General features: G+C 43.6%; 1 protein-coding gene across 4 annotated transcripts in view; it reads right to left on the minus strand.

Moving 5' to 3' along the window:
* LOC119969087 (cilia- and flagella-associated protein 47-like) overlaps window positions 1-20,932 on the minus strand; it is an 868,530-nt gene that overhangs the window by 298,643 nt on the left and 548,955 nt on the right. For all 4 annotated transcript variants that reach the window (XM_038802287.1, XM_038802288.1, XM_038802285.1 and 1 more), the window contains exon 47: window positions 10,342-10,541. In XM_038802287.1, the coding sequence (XP_038658215.1) occupies window positions 10,342-10,541 (200 nt within the window). The remainder of the gene's footprint in view (window positions 1-10,341; window positions 10,542-20,932) is intronic.

The following is a 20,932-nucleotide window of genomic DNA, read 5'->3' on the forward strand; positions in this document are numbered from 1 at the left end:
GCAGAGGTGAAAAATAAAATGAGGACACCTTTTTTGCCTCCCTGCTACTTTCAATTGGCTGGTTCATTGGGTGAAACACTAAAGCCAGGTGACCACGTTTCCTGCCATCCGCACTGCTGAAACACGAGATGCAGGGGTCTCCTATTGGGTCTGAGCACCCAATCTTCAGATTTTCCAGAGGGGAACTGGAGCAGTATTGAAGAGGGGTCTGCGCAGGCATTTTCGTATCGTGCCCTTGCGCACATCCATCAGCTAGCGAGCGTCTGCAATAAAAAGCCTTTTGGATGAATGGCCAACACGCCAGCCATGTCTTCTTCATTGTAGCAGACTCCCTGGGCCTGCTGCAGCATGCCCCTATTGCCATACAAGAAAAATTTAACCCTTCAGTGTTAGTTTCCCCAGGGCTGAAAACATAGCTGGGGTCAGGGGTATATCACCAAAGCACCTGGACATCCTACCCATCAAAAATATGTCACAATCACGGGGAGGAGGAGGGTTGCTGGAGGCAGGGGAAAATCTTGACCAGAGACTGAAGAAATTATACTGTTTAAAAAAGGAAACAATTTCCATTTAAAACTAAAGTATGTAATGGAGCTGGATTAATTAAATTTACTCAAAACAATGCTACTTAATCCACTTGTCTGCTGAACTAATTCATTTTTGGTACATTAACTTTTTCTGCATCTTTTAACATCAGCAAAATTATTTTAACTGAGACCCTGACACCGTATAAAATAGAATTGTGCGAATATAATGTGATCATTGAAGCTTTCAAATTTAATTGTAAGAACTTTATAAAATATGGCACTCTGAAAATCACCTCAGCAAGGTGGAAATCCACAGAAGGAATGTTCTGTTGATCCCAAGAGCGATCCCATCGGGAATCTTAAACTCCTGGCAGGTTCATTCATAACTGTCAGGTCGGAGGGGAGGAACTAGACAAAGTACAATCAAAAACAAGTCCTCAATGGCAAATCAGGGGGAAGATACTCATATGATATCAATGGCTATGATGGCACATGAAGGGACCATGTGCCTGCTGGTGCAATGGCATTTCCGCGTTAAATGATGTCCTGCAACAGCCGTCTACCTAGAGGAAATCAACAGACCCCTCCCTATACAAAGAAGCCCTGCGGCCATTTTCAAGAGGCAACGGGCCAAGACCATGAATGAGATCTGGAGGCCCCTAGCTTTGGACCAGCACGTAGTTCAGAGTTTCGCTCTTGGAATAGGAACAGGAGAGCATTTCAAGAGCTTTCTTCACAACTGAGCAAACCTCCTTAGGATCCACTCTGCTCATCCTGCATGGGGAAAAGGCTTGAAACGTATCTTAAAAATAGTCTGTTCCATCTCTAACCTGGCTGGAAAACCACATCAAGCAGGGGTCATCAACCTGTGGCCATAAAATCAAAGGTTAACTCAATTTCAGAACATGGAATGTATGAATCCTAATGGATAACAAGCAAAACAAGCAACCGAATAAAGAACCGCCCTTGTTGCCCATGAACTCAGGCACTTCAACATTGATGTCGCTGCCCTGCAAGACACCCGAAGAGTAGGCGAAGGGCAGCTAAGGGAAGAAGGTGGTGGTTACACCTTCCTCTGGAAATGGAAACCCAAGGTCAGTCAGGAACGCATGGAATTGGATTCGCCATTATGAAGGAACTCGTCAAACAATTCTGCGAGCTCCCTGTTGACATCAAATAACACCTCATGAGTCTCCGTCTGCAACTTGCTCAGAAACAGCCAGCAATGGCCATGACTGCCTGTGCCCCAACCTTTGATGCCAATGATGAATCCAAAGAAGGCTTCTACTCCACCCTGTACACCATACTTTCCAATATTCCTAAGGAAGAAAAGCTCATCCTCCTTGGGGACATCAACACCAGGGTTGAAAAGGACTCTCAATTCTGGAATGGGACCATCAGAAAGTAAGAAATTGAGAATTGCAAGGGGTTCTCCTGCTCACCAAATGCAGGCAACACCAGTTTCACATGACCAACACACTGTTCTGCCAAAAAGACAAGTTCAAAACTTTCTGGAAGACATCCATGATTAAAGCATTGGCACATGATTGATTACACCATTGTCCAATCCCGAGATCAAAAGGACGTCCCCATCACCAAGGCGATGACCAAGTCCTTTCTCAACCTGGTCCAGGGCAAGATCTGGTCTCTCCTTCCATTAGGATCAATGGAGAAACCATTCAAAACATGGAACATTTCCCCTACCTGGGGAGCAACCTCTCATCTGAGGCTGGCATCGAGGAGGTCCAACTTCATATCCAGTTCACAAGAGCCGCCATCAGATGCTTAAGGATAAGAATTATTGTCGACCGCGACACCCATGCTCATACCAAGATTCTCGTGTACAGAGCAACCGTTCTCTCCACTCTTCTGTACAGCTCATTCACAAATGCCATCTCAAGGGCCTGGAGAGGTACCATCAATGCTGTCTGAGATGAATTCCCCATATCAGCTGCAAGGACAAGCGTATTAACATCAGAATCCTTGAAGGAGCCAAGAGCACCAGCATCTAGGCCATTACCACCCAAAACCAACTCCACTGGGTGGGCCATGTGCTTAGGATGTCAGAGTCTCAACAGCCAAAGCAAATTGTCTTCCCCAGTTCAAGGCTCCCAAACAAGAGGAGTACAAAGGAAGCATATCACAGACACCCTGAAGGCTCACCTCAAGAAATGCAACGTAGCCATCAACACCTGGGAGACCCGTATTCAGAAGAGCCCTACCTGGAGGAACCTCCTGATTGAAGGGATACAATTCTTCAAGAACACCCAATGGCAAGAGGAGGTCCTGAGAAAGGAATACCAGCTATCTCAATCTAATGACCAATCCCACCTCCTGGAAATGCGTCTCTAGGATTGTGCTCATCAGCCACATAAGGACCCACAGAAGCGATGACCAATGACAGAGTTTCACTGAAGAAGATTCTGAAAATAATCCTTTTTATAACACATGATTATATACTTTGTACCAAGGTAAATGTAGAAAAATTAACCTGGTTATCACTGGTAATTTTGAGAATTCTTGTTATCCTGATTAATCAGACAGTTTTGATCATTGCAAGCCGGAACAAGAGAAACTGACAAAATGCCCCCATCAGATGAGAGAATCCTTGCATCACAGAATCTTCCTGGCATGCTGGAGATGCATTTTGATGGGGTATGCTCAACAGCTGGCGCAATGGTTCTTCAGCAAAATCTGTGTTAAAAAGTTTACCAAGGTTATCTCTTCTACCTCCCATCTCAAGATATAAAACTGGACAGCCTCTGCCCACCATTTCAAAACTTTCAGAAATACAATGGATCCAGATTGAAAATGACTGCATCTGAATATCTCCAGAATTCAGAGCTCAGTGGCACAATATTCAGTACTTCTCCCACATCCTGACAGTTCATGTATAAGAACAGAAAATGCTCAGCAGGTCAGGTGGAGAGAGAAATTGAATTAAAGTTTCAAATCAATGACCTTGCATTTTCATTGACCTGAAACGATAGTTCCATATCTCACTCACCAGAGGCTGCCTAACCCGTTGGGTATTCTCAGTTTTCCAGTATCCTCAGTATTTTGCTCTTGACATTTCAAATTGCGTGGAACCTTATCAATTGTCTTTTGCCAGGTACAGTACCTAACATTGCAGGATTTGCCAGTTGATTTGGATATAACTTGGTCAGACAGTAGCTACCCCCTAAAATAATGCTGGGTACTGTTAACCAGACTGTTGTCACACAAGTAATCCTACATTTATTGCTGATTATAAATGTCATTATTTTAGATGGAACTGAAGTCAAATTAATAGGTTATTACATGCCCCTGTTTGTTTTGTCACTGGCTTCTAATACATATGCCAGAAAAGAGAAAATTGCAAGCAATGGAGAAAGAGCAGGGGGCTGGGACTGATTTGATAGTTCTTTCAAAAAGCCAGCACAGGCATGATGGGCTGAACGGCCTCCTTCTATTTGATTCTATACATGCATCTTTAAGTTCTGACAAATTTATATTGAATTTCTGAATTTTTCCTTGGTCCTGTATTATGGGAAGTGCATTTTCTTCCCTCATGATGAATTTGAACTAGTTATTCAGAATGTTTAATCTTTTGTGCTTATATTGTTTTAAACCATTTGTACATTTTAATGTTCTTCCACTCCTCCCTTTGCTATTGTACTGCTGAGAGAATTTTTTATTGTTACATTTTACCTCTGCAGCCACGTTTGTTTTCTTGATCTCGCACAATTTCCTCTGGTCACCCTTCAGTTGCATCGTATTTTCCTATATTCATCCAATGAATATTCAGCCTTTCTCCCAGTATGATTTGTGGATCATGTTTCTCATCTTCACTCCACTTTTTAATTTGCTTTTTAAACTATTTAGTACCAAATTTCAAGTCTGGTCTTGCTGATCTGAGGTATGTATGTACTTCTGCTGCATGTTGAACATTTCTTTTTAAAAATGTGCCATTTGTCTTCTCCTTTCTTATTGACAATCATCCTTATCCAAACCATATGTTTTACCAGGGAATGATTACACTTTTCAGGAGAGTTAGGATATTTATTTTGTTTGGCCAAAAAGCAAGGCAGCACTGAGATAGGGTTTTCCAAATTTCATGGAGCTGCTGGTTGTCCTGGGGTTCAGGATCCAATAAATGACTTTGCAAACTCTGAGTGAACACCTTCAATTCTGTCAATAAAAATGCTTCCCCTCTCTGAATGTGCAGGTTGTGTGTGACAACATGCAAATAGTCCTGCGTGTCAATGCGATTTGGTGCAATTTCTCACAAGATATTCACTCTTCTGAATTGTACCTTCTCAAAGCTCATCAAAGGAGAAAGTCCAACTCGAGCTGTGCAAAGAGCAGCAACCCACTCTACATTGATTCTACAAGAGCTATCAAGAGGACCACTGCAATCTAAAAGAGGTGCTTTCACTGCTTTGATAAGTCTGGAATATCTCTAGTGTGCTCTGGCACATGTGATTTGCCTTGCATCCGCAAAGGTTTTGTCTTAGTGATGCCCCCACCTGCTCTAGAGAGTATCAGCATGGTCAGTTGCCACTCAAATAACTCATACATAGGACATGAGTCTGTAACTGATCACTGAAGTCTTCGCTTTTGTTTAGCACCTTCCACCTTTGTTATGGCAGCCTTCTAAATCACCTCAAAATAAATCTAATCCTTCACTCCAGTATCCAACCTAGAATCTGATATTACATCAGACCTCAATGTTAGTAATAATCACCTGACTGAAAAATCAACAAGGGCATTTTTCCTGTATGATACCAATCATCTTGAAGGCTTAACATGAGGGCAGATTCTACTTTAAAAACCACAAAATGAAAAGTAAACAGAAGACAGCCTACTCTTTCCTGACACTGTGCTTTCCTGAGGGGCTAAACATGCCTTGCTTTCTGTTAGCCTAGGTGGAACGTGAGGACAAGTGTTACCAGAGGCAGTTTTCTTCTCCTGTACGATGAACGTATTTTTTAACAAACTTTATGGTTGTACAACAACAAACGATATAAATACAAATGTAATCATAATTCAGTACGTAACACCCCCCCCAACCAACAACCGTACCCCGCCAACACAGCTGATACACACAATTCCCAACTCCATCTCCTCTCGCTGATCCTGCCTAAATTGAACTAAACTAACTCCCCCTACCTTCCTCATTCCCTACGCCCCCCCCCCCCCTTTATTGTATCTGCCAACAGTTCAGTTTTCCCCGAAGACGCTGATAGACGGATGCCACCTCCGGACAAACCCTAACATTGATCCTCTCAGGGACAACTTAATTTTCTCAAGCCTGAGAAACCCGGCCATGTCACTAACCCATATCCCCAATTTTGGGGGCTCCGAGTCCCTCCACGCAAATAAGATCCGTCTCCGGGCTTCCAAGGAGGCAAAGGCCAAAATGTCAAGAACTCTCAAGAACTGAGCTTTCAGAATCAGTCTTACAAATCAAATTTAAATGATAACACTGGATTAGTGTTTGGTTCCTCACCCTGTTTCGCAATGTTACAAAGTCCTGCAGATATAACATCCATCCAAAATCTGCAAAGTTGTTCAGTATATTAGTCATCATGCAGCTGATAGAGAATCCAGATATAGTTCATAGTAAATTTTAAAAGTCAAATAAACCCCATCATAGGGCATCTGAATGCAATACCTTTTTGTTTGGCATAAGTATAAGTACTTTATGTACATTTGTTGGTAAAATGATGAGATGTAAAAAAGTGTGTATGTACTTTTGATTGTTGTGTTCACTTTACTTCCTTGGTAACAGCTTATTCATTATCAGATAAATTGTTCTGTAACATGGGTGAAATGCTGAATTTCAGCACTATGGTAACAATTTATTTAGTAGTTATTAATCTTGCTTAATTGCCATTGATTCCTGTTAATGCTTCTCTCAGATAACATGCAGGAGAATGCATAATTAACCAATTACCAATGTTGGCAATGAAGGCAATAAGTAGGTATTTTTATTTTTAGTGCAATGTTGTCCAATACATTCGTCACTATCCACATGTGTTTGTGTTTTGATTGGTGTGTGCAGGTTAACTCCTTGGTTACAGCTTATTGATTATTAGCAAACTGGTATGTACCATGGGTGAAATGCTGGATTTCAGCACTATGGAAACAAGAGCAATATTGTATTTTTTTTCATTCGTTAATGGGATGTGGACATCGGTGACTGGGCCAGCATCTGTTGCCCATCTCTAATTGCCCTTGAACTGAGTGGTTTGCTCGGCCATTTCAGAAGGCATTTATTTAAGAATCAACCACATTGCTGTGGATCTGGAGTCACATGTAGGCCAGACAAGGTAAGGATGGCAGATTTCCTTCCCTAAAGAACATTAGTGAACCAAATTGGTTTTTACAACAATCAACACTGCTTTCATGGTCATCATTGGATGTTTGAGTCCAAAATTTTTTAATTCAAATTTCACCATCTGCCGTGGTGGGATTTGAACCCAGCACCCCAGAGAATTACCCTGGATTACTAGTCCAGTGACAATACTACTATGCCACTGCCTGCCCAATATATATTGCTGTATATTAAGTAAATATACTTCTTAGCGAGTGATCGCCGGAGAAGAAGAACTGGTTTCCGCTTGGTAGATGCCTGATGCAGAACCTCATTTAATGTGGATATCATTGGTCATCAGCAGACATGTGATCCTTGACAGAGGGTAGGTCCAGTTCCGGTGGCAAGGGAACCTCGACGACTGTGGATCTCCCTTCTTCTGCAGCCATCATCCGCCATTGCAGCTGTCTGTACCATATGAGTATCTTCTGCCTAATCCATCGTCGAGGTCTTGTTTTGGGTTGGGTTTGTCCAGTTTCTCCCCTCCATCCTGACCGTCAGGGGTGACCCTGCCAGGAGCTAAAACTCCTGAAGGCACTGCTCTCTGGATCAAGCTTCTCCACCATGTAATGGTGCCAATCCAAGGAAAGGAAGGCAGCAGGAGTGGACGTGATACCAGCGGAAATTTTCAAACTGGCAGCTGCTCCTGAATATCTGGGACAGAAAAGAAATTCCTGCTGACCTCATCGCCACCACAAGAAAGGAGATGAAGCGGACTGTGGAACTACCGAGGAATCTCCCTACTCTACATTGCTGGGAAGATCAGCGCCGTATCCTCGCTAGCTGCCGTCTCCCAAGCTAGACCCCTTGCAAGATTCCTCCTCCATCCTAACCCACTCGACCCCTTCTCCTTCCCACCACTGCCGCACCTTGTCCACATTCGCCGCCCAATAATAATGAAGCAAGTTTGGCAACGCCAACACCCCCCCTGCTGCCTCTGCCTCTGTAGCATGGTCCTCCCCACCCTCGGCACCTTCCCCGCCCATACAAAGTCAGAGATGATTGTGTCCACTTTCCGGAAAAAGGCCTTTAGTTTAAAGATCGGGAGAGCTTGAAACAAGAACCTCGGCAGAATATTTATTTTCACCACTTGGACCCTTCCATAGGTGGAACTTAATGAAGCTGGTAGTGGAGGCCAGGGAGGATCTTAAGAGGTGGGATACACTGCACTTAACGGCTGAGGAGCAGAGACCTAGATTGCAGAGAGGACTGGCAACACCGAGGATCTATCATCCATGAGTCTTTCTACTCATAAGTGAGAGGTATTGCAGAGTAAAACTGCAATTGGCCAGAGCTCTGGGTCCGCCACATATGCCACATGCTCTGAGAAGACCTGATGCCATATGCGTTTGGAGGCTTTCCCCAACCAGTAGCCCTGAAGATGATAGCAACACTCAATTTCTTTACTTTGGGGTCTTTCTAGGGAGCAACTGGTGACTTGTGTGGCATTTCACAGTGGGCAATCGCCGCATTCAGGAGGTGACCAATGGCCTTTACAGGTGGGCCTATCAGGTAAACTAGATGAGGATAACCAGGTTCAGAGGTGCAGAAACTTCTCAGCTATCTCTGTATTTTTAAGAGCGCAGGGAGCAACAGACTGCATTGGTGTGGCTGTGATGGCTTCCTGGCAGCACCCTTGATCTTTATCAATCACAATGGCTTCCATTCCTTCAATGTGCAGTTAGTTTGTGATCATTGCTTGGAAACCCGGCATGTGTATACACGGTTCCCTGGAGTTGCCATAATTCCGACATATTCAGTCACTCCCAGGTGTCCAGGACCTTCATGGGGCCAGAATATCTACAGGGATGGTTGCTGGGGGAAGGGCTATAGACCAACTTAAACACTGGCTCATCAGTTCAGTGTGTCGCCCTCAGACTTCAGCCGAAGGAAGGAACAACGATGGCAGCACACGATTCCTCATAGGGTAGAGGGGCGAGGCCCAGCCAAAGGGGAACTGGAGCAGGATGGACGAGCCATGCAAAACAGTGTTGACTTTGGCAGAAATGGAAAATCTCGCTGCCAACCGATGGCAAGCAGCCTTCACTGTGGGAAAACACATTGGAGAGAAGGGGGTAAAAAGTCAAAAGGAGATCATAACTGTAACTCTTTCATTCTGGTTAGCACTGTTTCTGGCTTGGGTCACTGTCTGTGTGGTGTCTGCACGTTCTCCCCATGTGTGCGTGGGTTTCCTCCAGGTGCTCGGGGTTCCTCCCACAAGTCCCGAAAGACGTGCGATAGGTGAATTGGACATTCTGAATTCTCCCTCAGTGTACCCGAACAGGTGCCAGAATGTGGCAACTAGGGACTTTTCACAGTATCTTCATTGCAGTGTTATTGTAAGCCTACTTGTGACACTAATAAAGATTATTATTATTCTTTTTCTTAGGAATATGACCAGCTACAACCTGTGAAAACCTTGCCATTGAAATTTTTATCCAAAGTGTCAGGGCTATTGGGAAATAAATTCCGCTAAATTTATCAACAGAACGAATTTCAAGCTGCTTCTTTTCAGCGCTTAACCTCGGGCATGATCTTGCGGGAAAAAAACAAGTGCACGATCTAACGGGAAAAAAGAGTCTGTTCTTGGCAGGACTAGAGGGGTTGTTTCGTGACACAGCCATCCCACAGCACTCTGCTTATTTTTCGGACTTCAGCGGAGAACACCCCGCCACGTCCACACACAGTCGCATTTCCTGCACTGACGGGGGTCCACTCGCCAGTGCAGGAAGAGATCGGGGCATCTCTCAACCCCCTTGTGCCCCGCTTTGGAGTCAGCCAACACCCTTACTCACCTGTGGGTAGGATCCAGATTGTGGCGCCTTGCAATATCTCGGCCTAATGACCGCCAGGAAACTGGGTCACGGAATCTGCCGGCTGCGATCCGTCTTGATTCCGGTGGGACGCGGGAGTGAATCATGCCCTTAGATTAGAGTTTTTAGACCTCATCTTAATTTCAAAACAGTGAAAGAATCATGTGGAAATTAAATAAAAAATATCCTATAAAATGTGTCCGACAGGCAAGAACTGGAACTCTTGAGTAGTTAATTGGAGTCATAGAAGAAGAGAGCAAGAATTGAAAAGATTGTGTAACGTAGTTTCAACAAATTCACTTTACAATATACACTTCTAATGAGTTAAAAATATAGTTTCAGTAGTAATAATAGAACATGATTTCCACATGAAACATTTAATGAAAATTGCATTTTTGTCTGATTACACAGGAGCATCTTCCAACATGCCCACATTATTGTTTGCTTATTTCCACTATGCTCAAATTAAACTGTTACTTGATTAGGAGATAACAAGCTGAAATAACAAACTTCTATTACAGGAATGGTAAGTTTGAATTGAAATGCCATTGGAGAATGAATTTACTAATTTCTGCAGCTTGGAAATAAAACATTTGAATGATGTTGAATCTTGTTAAACCAGGCCGACATTTTCAACACTTACCACAGGAATATTTTTAATGGCAGCTTGGTGGGTGGAAGCAGCAATTTCCAATTCTGTCTCAAAGTTATCCTCAGGATTCACCACACATATAATGGTGTACAAGCGGATATCACATGGGGACCTGAGCAGGATCTGGCAAGTGTATCGACCTGGACCTTTTGCAAGAAATTTCAGTGGCAAGGTGGCTGAATCTTCCTTATCTAGATTTATTGAAAAAAGTAGGAACTATCAAATTTCCATAGTCCAAGGCTACTTAACATTAGAATACTAGAATTACAGTGATTCCCGCAAATTACATTGTGTCACACACTTCATCTTGCGTCTTTTATTTCACATTTTATATTGTTTTCTTCCGGCGTTCCATTTTCTTAAATTAACTGCCGTTTGCCTGAGAGTAAATGTAGACAAGAAACTAATAGCAAAAAAATCCCAATGATGCATAGTGCACCTCCACATCCTACATCGAAACAGCTTTAAATTTAACTTTTTTTTAAATTAAGGGGCAATTTAGCGTGGCCAATCCACCTAGTCTGCACATCTTTGGGTTGTGGGGGTGAGGCCCACACAGGCACAGGGAGAATGTGCAAACTCCACACGGACAGTGACCTAGGGCTGGGTTCGAACCCAGATCCTCAGCACCGTGAGGCAGCACCACTACATCACCTTGCCATCACGCTTTAAATTTAACTCTAAGATGTTATGTAATAACATTCCCACAAGGAGGGGCTGCAGTGCATTACAAAGTACTTTAATCATTGGAACAGCTGCAGCAACCTTTGACAAAACAAAATGCTTTTGATCTAGCAAAACATTACAAAGTCATTCAGAGGAGTGCTTTCAAATATGGTTTGATACCGATTCATATAAAGATGATCTTGGGCAGATGTTCAAATGCTTGGTCAACAGGTACGTTTTAAGGCATGTCTTAAAGAAGCAGAGAGAGCTCGAGACAGGAAAGAATTCCAGAACTGAAGGGATAGTCACCAATGGTGGACATTTAAAATAGAGATGCACAAGAGGCTATAATTGGAAGAGCACAGAGGTTTCAGAGGGTTGTAGTTTCAGAGGAGCATGTGGTGATGGAGTTAAGGAGGGGCGAGAGACCCCTCATCTCTCCTCAGGGTCCTTGACCAATGACCTTAAATTGGTGTCCTTTGGGTACTGACTCACCCACTACTAAAGAGTAGTTTCTCCTTCATCTGTCAAAATTTTTCATGATTTTAAATGCCTTTAATAAATCTCCATTTAACTTTCTCTGCTCTGAAGAAAGCATTCCCAGTTTCTCTAACCTCTTCACAAAACCAAAGCTTATCATCCCTGGTGGAATTCTACACTTTTAAGGCATAGGTTTATAAGCCAAGAACTCCATTACATTTAGAGATTTGTAGATATGAGAACCCTTTTTAAAGTGTACCGTTTAAGTTTTTTTTTAAATAAATTTAGAGGACCCAATTTATTTTTTCCAATTAAGGGGCAATTTAGCGTGGCCAATCCACCCTACACTGCACATCTTTGTGAGATTAACATTTGGGTTGTGGGGGCGAAATCCACACAAACACGGGAAGAATGTGCAAACTCCACATGGACAGTGACCCAGAGCCGGGATCGAACCTGGGACCTCAGCGCCATTATGCAACAGTGCTAACCACTGTGCCACCGTGCTGCCAAAATTGTACCATTTAAGTTACATTCTTGCTCCTGAATGCATCAGGTTGCATTTAACTCCCTAAATTAAATTCTATCCACCATGTGTCTCCCAGTTGACCAGTCTCCTCTTCCAATTATTGTTAAGCGCTTGATTTTAACATTCAGGGATGGGTGTGTTGTGACAGGTCAGAGATTAACATTTTACCTAGAGTACTCCAACCCCCTCTATTCAGGGTTTAATGAAACCACGCAAGCCAGCCAATCAACTCCCAGGAGGCAGTTTGGCAATGCTAATGAGGTTGGCAGCCTCCGTTTTACAGGGTTAACTCTTTTCCAGACCATAGGATACGCAACAGCTTAAAGGAGGTGAGGTCAGCTTTCGGGAGGAGGCAGTAGTGTTTCCACGATCCACCCCCTGTCCCAACAAGAACTTTCATAAGACTCACCGCCCCTTCTCATATAAAGACCCCTGGGGTACAGGATCGGACTGCTCTCATGTTAGGAGTCAGACCTATGTGGTCCAGCAGTCTGCTTACTAGTCCTACTCCACAACTGGAAGCCAAGACTTTCAACCAGATTGAACTCCAGGCTGGGAGGCCATCAGAGACAAAATATGTTATTGCGGAGTTAAAGCCACAGATGGAAGGTAACCCAGATCTGAGTTTCCGATCTGAAACTACGCCTCCTACCAAAGTCATCCAGCCCTATGCTTCTCAATGTCTATTACACTTTCCAGTGTTAAAACATTTTACAATGTTTATTACATTTTCCAGTTTTGAGTCTACATCCTTTTTAAGTTTGATTTCACTTCCACCTTCTTTTTAGGCAATGTATACAACGAACATGTGTTAAAAAAACATTGAAAATAAGCTGACTGTCACTTTCAAACAAATATAAATCATTAGAAATTATTTCACATATATAAAATAGAGGATATGTACTGAATAAATTTACATACAATTGCTTTCTGCTTAAATATGTTTCTAAAGCCTTTAAAATAGATAGTTATTCAGTGTCAAGGATGCAGATGCACTGAATTAGTGTTGTATGATCGGCTCCATGTTTTTCACAATGGTATCTTACAGTTTTGATTTAAAATTACTTGTAAAAATTGCAACTGCAACCCATCAAAAGGAAGTTAATATGCAAACTGTAAAATTCACTGTATAAGCAAAAGAAGACAAAGTTGAATAGATGCAAATATTTTCTATGAATCGGCAATGCAGTGCACTGGTAAACTTTCTGCCTGATGAAAATTAGCTTTTAAGTCCTTCAACAATTAAAAATTTAACCAATTATTACCATGGAAGCAAAATCTAATCCTCTTTCATCACAAATGTTCAGGGTAGCTAACAAAACATTGGACATGTCGATTAATTCAGACAAGGGGCGCAATTCAACTAATTGGGAACAAAGTCCCATAGCGAGCACATTTAGCCGTGTGTTTTCCGACGCTCGCAGTGCTGATAAACACTTGGCGATACAACATGAGTCGCGTTGTATAAGGGGCCTTTTGCACACAGGGAAGCTCCGCTTGAACTCCCCAGTGTAGCGAGAGATTAGAACATAGAACATAGAACGATACAGCGCAGTACAGGCCCTTCGGCCCTCGATGTTGCACCGACATGGAAAAAACTAAAGGCCATCTAACCTACACTATTCCTTATCATCCATATGCTTATCCAATAAACTTTTAAATGCCCTCAATGTTGGCGAGTTCACTACTGTTGCAGGTAGGGCATTCCACGGCCTCACCACTCTTTGCGTAAAAAACCCACCTCTGACCTCTGTCCTATATCTATTACCCCTCAATTTAAGGCTATGTCCCCTCGTGCTAGCCACCTCCATCCACAGGAGAAGGCGCTCGCTGTCCACCCTATCTAACCCTCTGATCATTTTGTATGCCTCTATTAAGTCACCTCTTAACCTTCTTCTCTCTAACGAAAACAACCTCAAGTCCATCAGCCTTTCCTCATAAGATTTTCCCTCCATACCAGGCAACATCCTGGTAAATCTCCTCTGCACCCGTTCCAAAGCTTCCACGTCCTTCCTATAATGAGGCGACCAGAACTGTACGCAATACTCCAAATGCGGCCGTACTAGGGTCTTGTACAACTGCAACATGACCTCATGGCTCCAGAACTCAATCCCTCTACCAATAAAGGCCGACACACCATAGGCCTTCTTCACAACCCTATCAACCTGGGTGGCAACTTTCAGGGATCTATGTACATGGACACCGAGATCCCTCTGCTCATCCACACTACCAAGAATTTTACCATTAGCCAAATATTCCGCATTCCTTTTATTCTTTCCAAAGTGAATCACCTCACACTTCTCTACATTAAACTCCATTTGCCACCTCTCAGCCCAGCTCTGCAGCTTATCTATGTCCCTCTGTAACTTGCAACATTCTTCCGCACTGTCTACAACTCCACCGACTTTAGTGTCGTCTGCAAATTTACTCACCCATCCTTCTGCGCCCTCCTCTAGGTCATTTATAAAAATGACAAACAGCAACGGCCCCAGAACAGATCCTTGTGGTATGCCACTCGTAACTGAACTCCATTCTGAACATTTCCCATCAACCACCACTCTCTGTCTTCTTTCAACTAGCCAATTTCTGATCCACATCTCTAAATCACCCTCAATCCCCAGCCTCCGTATTTTCTGCAATAGCCGACCGTGGGGAACCTTATCAAACGCTTTACTGAAATCCATATACACCACATCAACTGCTCTACCCTCGTCTACCTGTTCAGTCACCTTCTCAAAGAACTCGATAAGGTTTGTGAGGCATGACCTACCCTTCACAAAACCATACTGACTATCCCTAATCATATTATTCCTATCTAGATGATTATAAATCGTATCTTTTATAATCCTCTCCAAGACTTTACCCACCACAGACGTTAGGCTCACCGGCCTATAGTTACCGGGGTTATCTCTACTCCCCTTCTTGAACAAAGGGACCATATTTGCTATCCTCCAGTCCTCTGACACTATTCCTGTAGCCAATGATGACCTAAAAATCAAAGCCAAAGGCTCAGCAATCTCTTCCCTGGCTTCCCAGAGAATCCTAGGATAAATCCCATCAGGCCCCGGGGACCTATCTATTTTCACCTTGTCCAGAATTGCCAACACTTCTTCCCTACGCACCTCAATGCCATCTATTCAAATAGCCTGGGTCTCAGCATTCTCCTCCACAATATTATCTTTTTCCTGAGTGAATACTGACGAAAAGTATTCATTTAGTATCTCGCTTATCTCCTCAGCCTCCACACACAACTTCCCACCACTGTCCTTGACTGGCCCTACTCTTACCCTAGTCATTCTTTTATTCCTGACATACCTATAGAAAGCTTTTGGGTTTTCCTTGATCCTACCTGCCAAAGACTTCTCATGTCCCCTCCTTGCTCGTCTTAGCTCTCTCTTTAGATCCTTCCTCGCTTCCCTGTAACTACCAAGCGCCCCAACTGAAACTTCACGCCTCATCTTCACATAGGCCTCCTTTTTCCTCTTAACAAGAGGAAATGGCAATTAGGACGCCATTTTTAAATGGCATCCCGATCTCAGAGGCACCCAAAGTGACATCCCTCAGCCTAAATGGATTATGGGAGGGTTCCTGCCCCCCCCCCCCCCCCCCCCCCCTCTCTGCACTCCCCTAATACCTATGCAGGGTACGGCTGGCCTAATTGCACACGTGCAAAAATGCCAGCTTGGCACTGCCAATCTGGCAGTGCCGATGCCAGCTCCAAATGCCACCTGGCCATCTTGGCAGTGCTAGGCTGGCACCCAGGTAGCATTGCAAGGTTGTCCAAGTGGTACCACCCTGGCCAAAGGGCATGCAGCTGGGGGCCTCCAATTCCCTTAAAGACCCCCACATGTGCTGTTCCATCCGGTTCCCTTTAGTGGAGAGTAGTACCAAACAGAGCTGGCCCGTGGTTACCAAGTCAGTGGATGAATCGGAAAGCCTCAGGTACCTCAGGAAACTGCACATTAGAGTGAGCCGAACTATCTCGCTCTAATATGCAGATTTGCCAGAAAGTGATCCCGCCGACAATGGGCAGGATTTATATTGTAACGTCTCATGAGATCATGTTGGATCTCGTGATGCATTGCGAGGCAGGTAGATCCCAGGAGCGTGATCTCCCGGCTTTTAATGGCCATGCTGCGCCGCGATGAGCTGCTTTTCGGGTGCAGCATGGCCATTGGATCGCACCCTTGGTTTAAAATGTTTAAAAGTTATAATGAGAAAACTTTGCTGTCCTAGTAAGTTGTATTTACAATATAACATACTTTATAGCATTTTGATTAGTACCCTGCTCATTACTAAAATCGCAAAACAAAAATTTCTCTGCACTATTATATAACTGCATCACTGAGAATACGTGACTTTTCAGCAGCTGGGCTAACTTCCCAAGAAAGTCCATGCCTGAAGCCTTTCCAAACAGCAAAAAGGGTAAATAGAACAAAAAGTGTAAATAGAAAAAATTGCTGTCAGAACCAACATTTTTCACAATCCGTTCAGATCTAACAAGGAATTGAAATGACCCCCTTAAGATCCCTACAGTGCCCGGGATTGAATTCTTCCAGAACCTGGGGCGCAATTCTCCGCACTCACGACGGTGCGGAGAATAGCGTGGCTCGTAAAATTTTACGGCCACGCTCGTCCGACGCCCTCCCGCTATTCTCCCCCCCCCTCCCCCCCCACGCCCGACTCCCGATACGAATCGCTGCCGCCGTTTTTTTACGGCCAGCAGTGATTCTCAGCTGTCCGATGGGCCGAGTTCCCAGCCCTTTACGGCTGTTTTTACGAACGGCAAACACACCTGGTCTGGCCGTTCGTAAAAACGGCCGTAAAGTGCCGATTTTTAAAACCATGGCACCGATTGGCACGGCAGTACCACGGCCGTGCCAAGGGTGCCATAGGCCCGCGATCGGTGGGCACCGATCGCGGGCAGCGGGTCCGATGCCCGCGCACTCTTTGTCCATCCGCCGCCCCGCTGTATCACTTCGTGGGGCTGAGGGGCATCCCGGCCCGCGCATACGCGGGTTTCGCGCAAATGCGCGATGACGTCATCCGCGCATGCGCGGGTTGGAGTCTTCCAATCCGCGCATGCGCGGCTGACGTCATATGACGCGTCAGCCGGCGCAAACTCTGGCAAGCGGGCTTAACGAAATTCATTAAGCCCGCGATGCCGGAGTTTACGGCGGCGGCATGCTAGCCCCGACCGGGGACCAGAATCGGTTCCCAGTCGGGGAGGGGGGGGCTGGCGCCAAATCCGCCCGGATTTGACGCCAGCCTTACGATTTCTCCCTGTGTGGGAGAATCGCGCCCCATGTGTTCTGCTGTAAGATTTTTGAGATGCTGTACTTGAAAATTACAGAAGATTGTGGGTTGATGGCTGCAGGGTTGTCAACCTCCAATAATCCAATTACTTCAGACTCTTTCTTTGGGAAATTAGGACAAAAGCATCATAGCAATTCTGGCATCATTATAACTAACTTATATCAATGCTACAACAATATTGATCTATATTAGTATAGAAATTTTAACACAACGGGTTTTCCGATAGTTTGTCAGAGTGCCAGGGTCTGATGGCAGCCGGCTTGTAGCTCTCCAGCTGCAGTAGTTCTACAATAGTTAATTAGTGTAAGTAGTTTATTATTTTATTTATCCTACTTATCTTATCACGCAGTTGTTCCATAATAAATTATTTAAACTAGATGTTCTGTAGTTCATCATTCACTTCGGCCAGTCTACAGAACAGCTTCTGACCCAGAGGTAGGGTCACTACCACAGCAACTTCTTTCCATTGAGCCTATTCCCGCTAAAATGCAACAACGGCTGAAAAGAGAGAACTGTTGACAATATTGGCTAACACAGGAACCGAGAAGTGAAGTTGGAAGGTCAGCATTTTAGCGGGAATAGGCTCAATGGAAAGAAGTTGCTGTGGTAGTGACCCTACCTCTGGGTCAGAAGCTGTCGATTCAAGTCCCACTTCAGGACTTAATGAGTATAAAAGGTACATTCCTGATGTGGCCAAACATAAACACTCGGAGCAGGAGTAAGCAATTCAGCCCCTCGAGCCCACTCCACCGTTCAATAAGATAATGGTTGATCTAATCTTGGCCTCAATTCCACGTTCCTGCCTGTTCCCTATAACCTTTCAACCCATTACCAATTAAAAATCTGGATCTCCTCCTTAAATTTACTCAATGTCCCAGCATCCACTGCACTCTGGGGTAGTGAATTCCACAGATTTACAACACTCTGAGAGAAGGAATTTCTCCTCATCTGTTCTAAATTTGATACCCCTAATCCTACAACTGTGGTACATAATTCTAGATTTGTCCACAAGAGGAATCATCCACTCTACGTCTACCTTGTCAACACCTTTTATCATCTTATATACCTCAATTAGATCTCCTCTTATTCTTCTAATTCAAGAGAGTATAGGCCTAAACTGCTCAATCTATCTTCATAAGACAAATCCTTCATCTCTGGAATCAATTTATGAACCTCCTCTGAACTGCCTCTCATGCAGCTGCATCCTTTCTCAAATAAGGGAACCAAAGGTGTACACAGGATTCCAGGTGCGGTCTTACCAATGCCTTGTACAGTTGCAGAAACACCTTCCTACATTTATACTCTATTCCTATGGCTATATCGGCCAACATTTAATTTGCCTTCCTTATTACCAGCTGTAGCTGTATGCTAGTTTTTTGTGATTCATGCACGAGGACTCCCTGATTCCCTCTGTACCAAAGTACTCTGAAGTTTCTCTACATTTAGATAAGAAGTTGCCTTACCATTTTTCTGACTAAAATGGATAAACTCACACTTATCCATCTTAAACTCGATCTGCCAAATTTTGGTCTACTCACCTAACTATCTATATCCTTATGTAAATTTCTTATTTTCTGATTGCAACTTATTATCCCACCTATTTTAAGGTCATCTGCAAATTTGCCTGTAGTACCTTCTATCCTTACATTCAAGTCATTAATATATATTATAAATATTTGGGGCCTGAGAACCAAACTTTGAGAAACCCCACAAATTATATCATGCCAACCAGGAAAAGACCCATTTATCCTGACTCTGCCTTCTGTCGGTTAGCCAGTCTTCTATCCAAGCTAATAAATTAACCCTAATCCCTCCCATGTGATCTTACCTTGTGTATTAACCTTTGTGAGGCACCTTTTTCAAACACCTTCTGGAAGTCCAGATATACATCTACAGTATCCCCATTATCCACTTGGCTTATTATATCTTCAAAGAACTCTAGCAAATTAGTCAACAACAATTTACCCTTCAAAAAACCATGCCGACTCAAATGGATTGCGTTTTGACTTTCCAAATGCCCTGTTATTACTTCCTTAATAATGGATTCCAACCATTTCTCAACGACGTATGTTAAACTAATTGGACTATAGTTTCCTACTTTCTACCTTCAGTCCCAATAGTTTGTTTAGTACTTTTTCCCTATTATAGAATTCACAGAACCCCTACAGTGCAGAAGGTGGCCATTCGTCCCATCGTGTTTGCACCGACCCTCCAAAAGCAGGTCCACTCACCCACCCAGCCTGTCCTGAGTGCTGAATTTGGGTGCATTTAAATGCTGTAGTGAGAGTTGATGACTGAGGGATATTAAGGGTTCATTTTTATCTCAAGTCTAGTCTTTCTTTTATTTAGTAAATTAATTTTTAAGTTGATGCTTGGGTTAGAAGAAGGTTAGACCTTTTATAGGGTCTCACTACTCTAATTTAATAGGGCCAATTGGCAAAAAATAAAAAATATTTTTGTTTATGTGTTTTGTTTTTTATAATTTTTTTGTTTTTTAGTTTTAGTTTTTTTTGGGAGTGATAACCTATGCGTTTATTTACACGTAACATGAGTTAAACCAGCATCCGCCACTTACACTGGCATGATGCTCGGTGTGACAACCAAACAAAAGAACATAAAGTAACTGATGGATAAAACAAAAAAAGGGAGTGCCCCAAAACAACGAGTGGAGCACAGCCCAAAAAGAATGAGAAGAGAAAGAAAAACTTATCCAATACCCGGGTCAAATTAAAGTTCAAAAATAGGGGTCGATAAGACAATACAAACCCTGCGGTGCCCACCGACCACGGTAGGTCGCGAGTGTGCCCGTGGACACCACATGCTCCCGCTCCAGGGACACCCGGCCACGAACCAGGCCACAGAACATGGGTAGACAGTCAGGCTGGATGACCCCCTTGGTCACCTGCTGCCCGGACCTATAAATGGCAAGTTTAGAAGAAAGTTAGACCTTTTATAGGGTCTCACTGCACTAATTTGGTAGGGGAATTAAAAAATATATTTTTGTTTATGGGTTTTTGTCTTTTATATATTTTTTTGTTTTCTTTTCATGAAGTGGTGACCTGTTCGTTTATTTACACGATGGGCAGACAGTCAGGCTGGACAACCTCCTCGGTCGCCCGCTGCCTGGACCTATAAATGGAAAGTTTAGAGGAAGTTTAGACCTTTTATATGGTCTTACTACTCTAATTTAACAAAGAAAAAATATTTTTGTTTATGTGTTTTGCCTTTTTAATTTTGGGGGTTTTTGTGGAGTTTTTTTTTCATGAATTGATGACCTGTACGTTTATCCACAGGTACAGGGGTTAAGCCAGCATCCGCCACTGACACTGGTGTGATGCTCGGTGTGACAATCAAGCAAAAGAACAAAGTAACTGATGGATAAAACAAAAGAGGGGAGTGCCCCAAAATGAGTGGAGCACAGCCCAAAAAGAACAAAGGAAACAAAAACTTATCAAAAACCCATCAAATTAAAGTGTGAAAACTGGGGTCGATAAGGCAATCTAACCCCTGCGATGCCCACCAAGCACGGAAGGCCCAGAGTGTGCCCGTGGACACCGCATGCTCCCACTCCAGGGACACCTGGCCGCGAAC

This window comes from Scyliorhinus canicula, chromosome 7 (genome assembly GCF_902713615.1).
Source record: "Scyliorhinus canicula chromosome 7, sScyCan1.1, whole genome shotgun sequence".
NCBI classification, from domain to species: domain Eukaryota; kingdom Metazoa; phylum Chordata; class Chondrichthyes; order Carcharhiniformes; family Scyliorhinidae; genus Scyliorhinus; species Scyliorhinus canicula.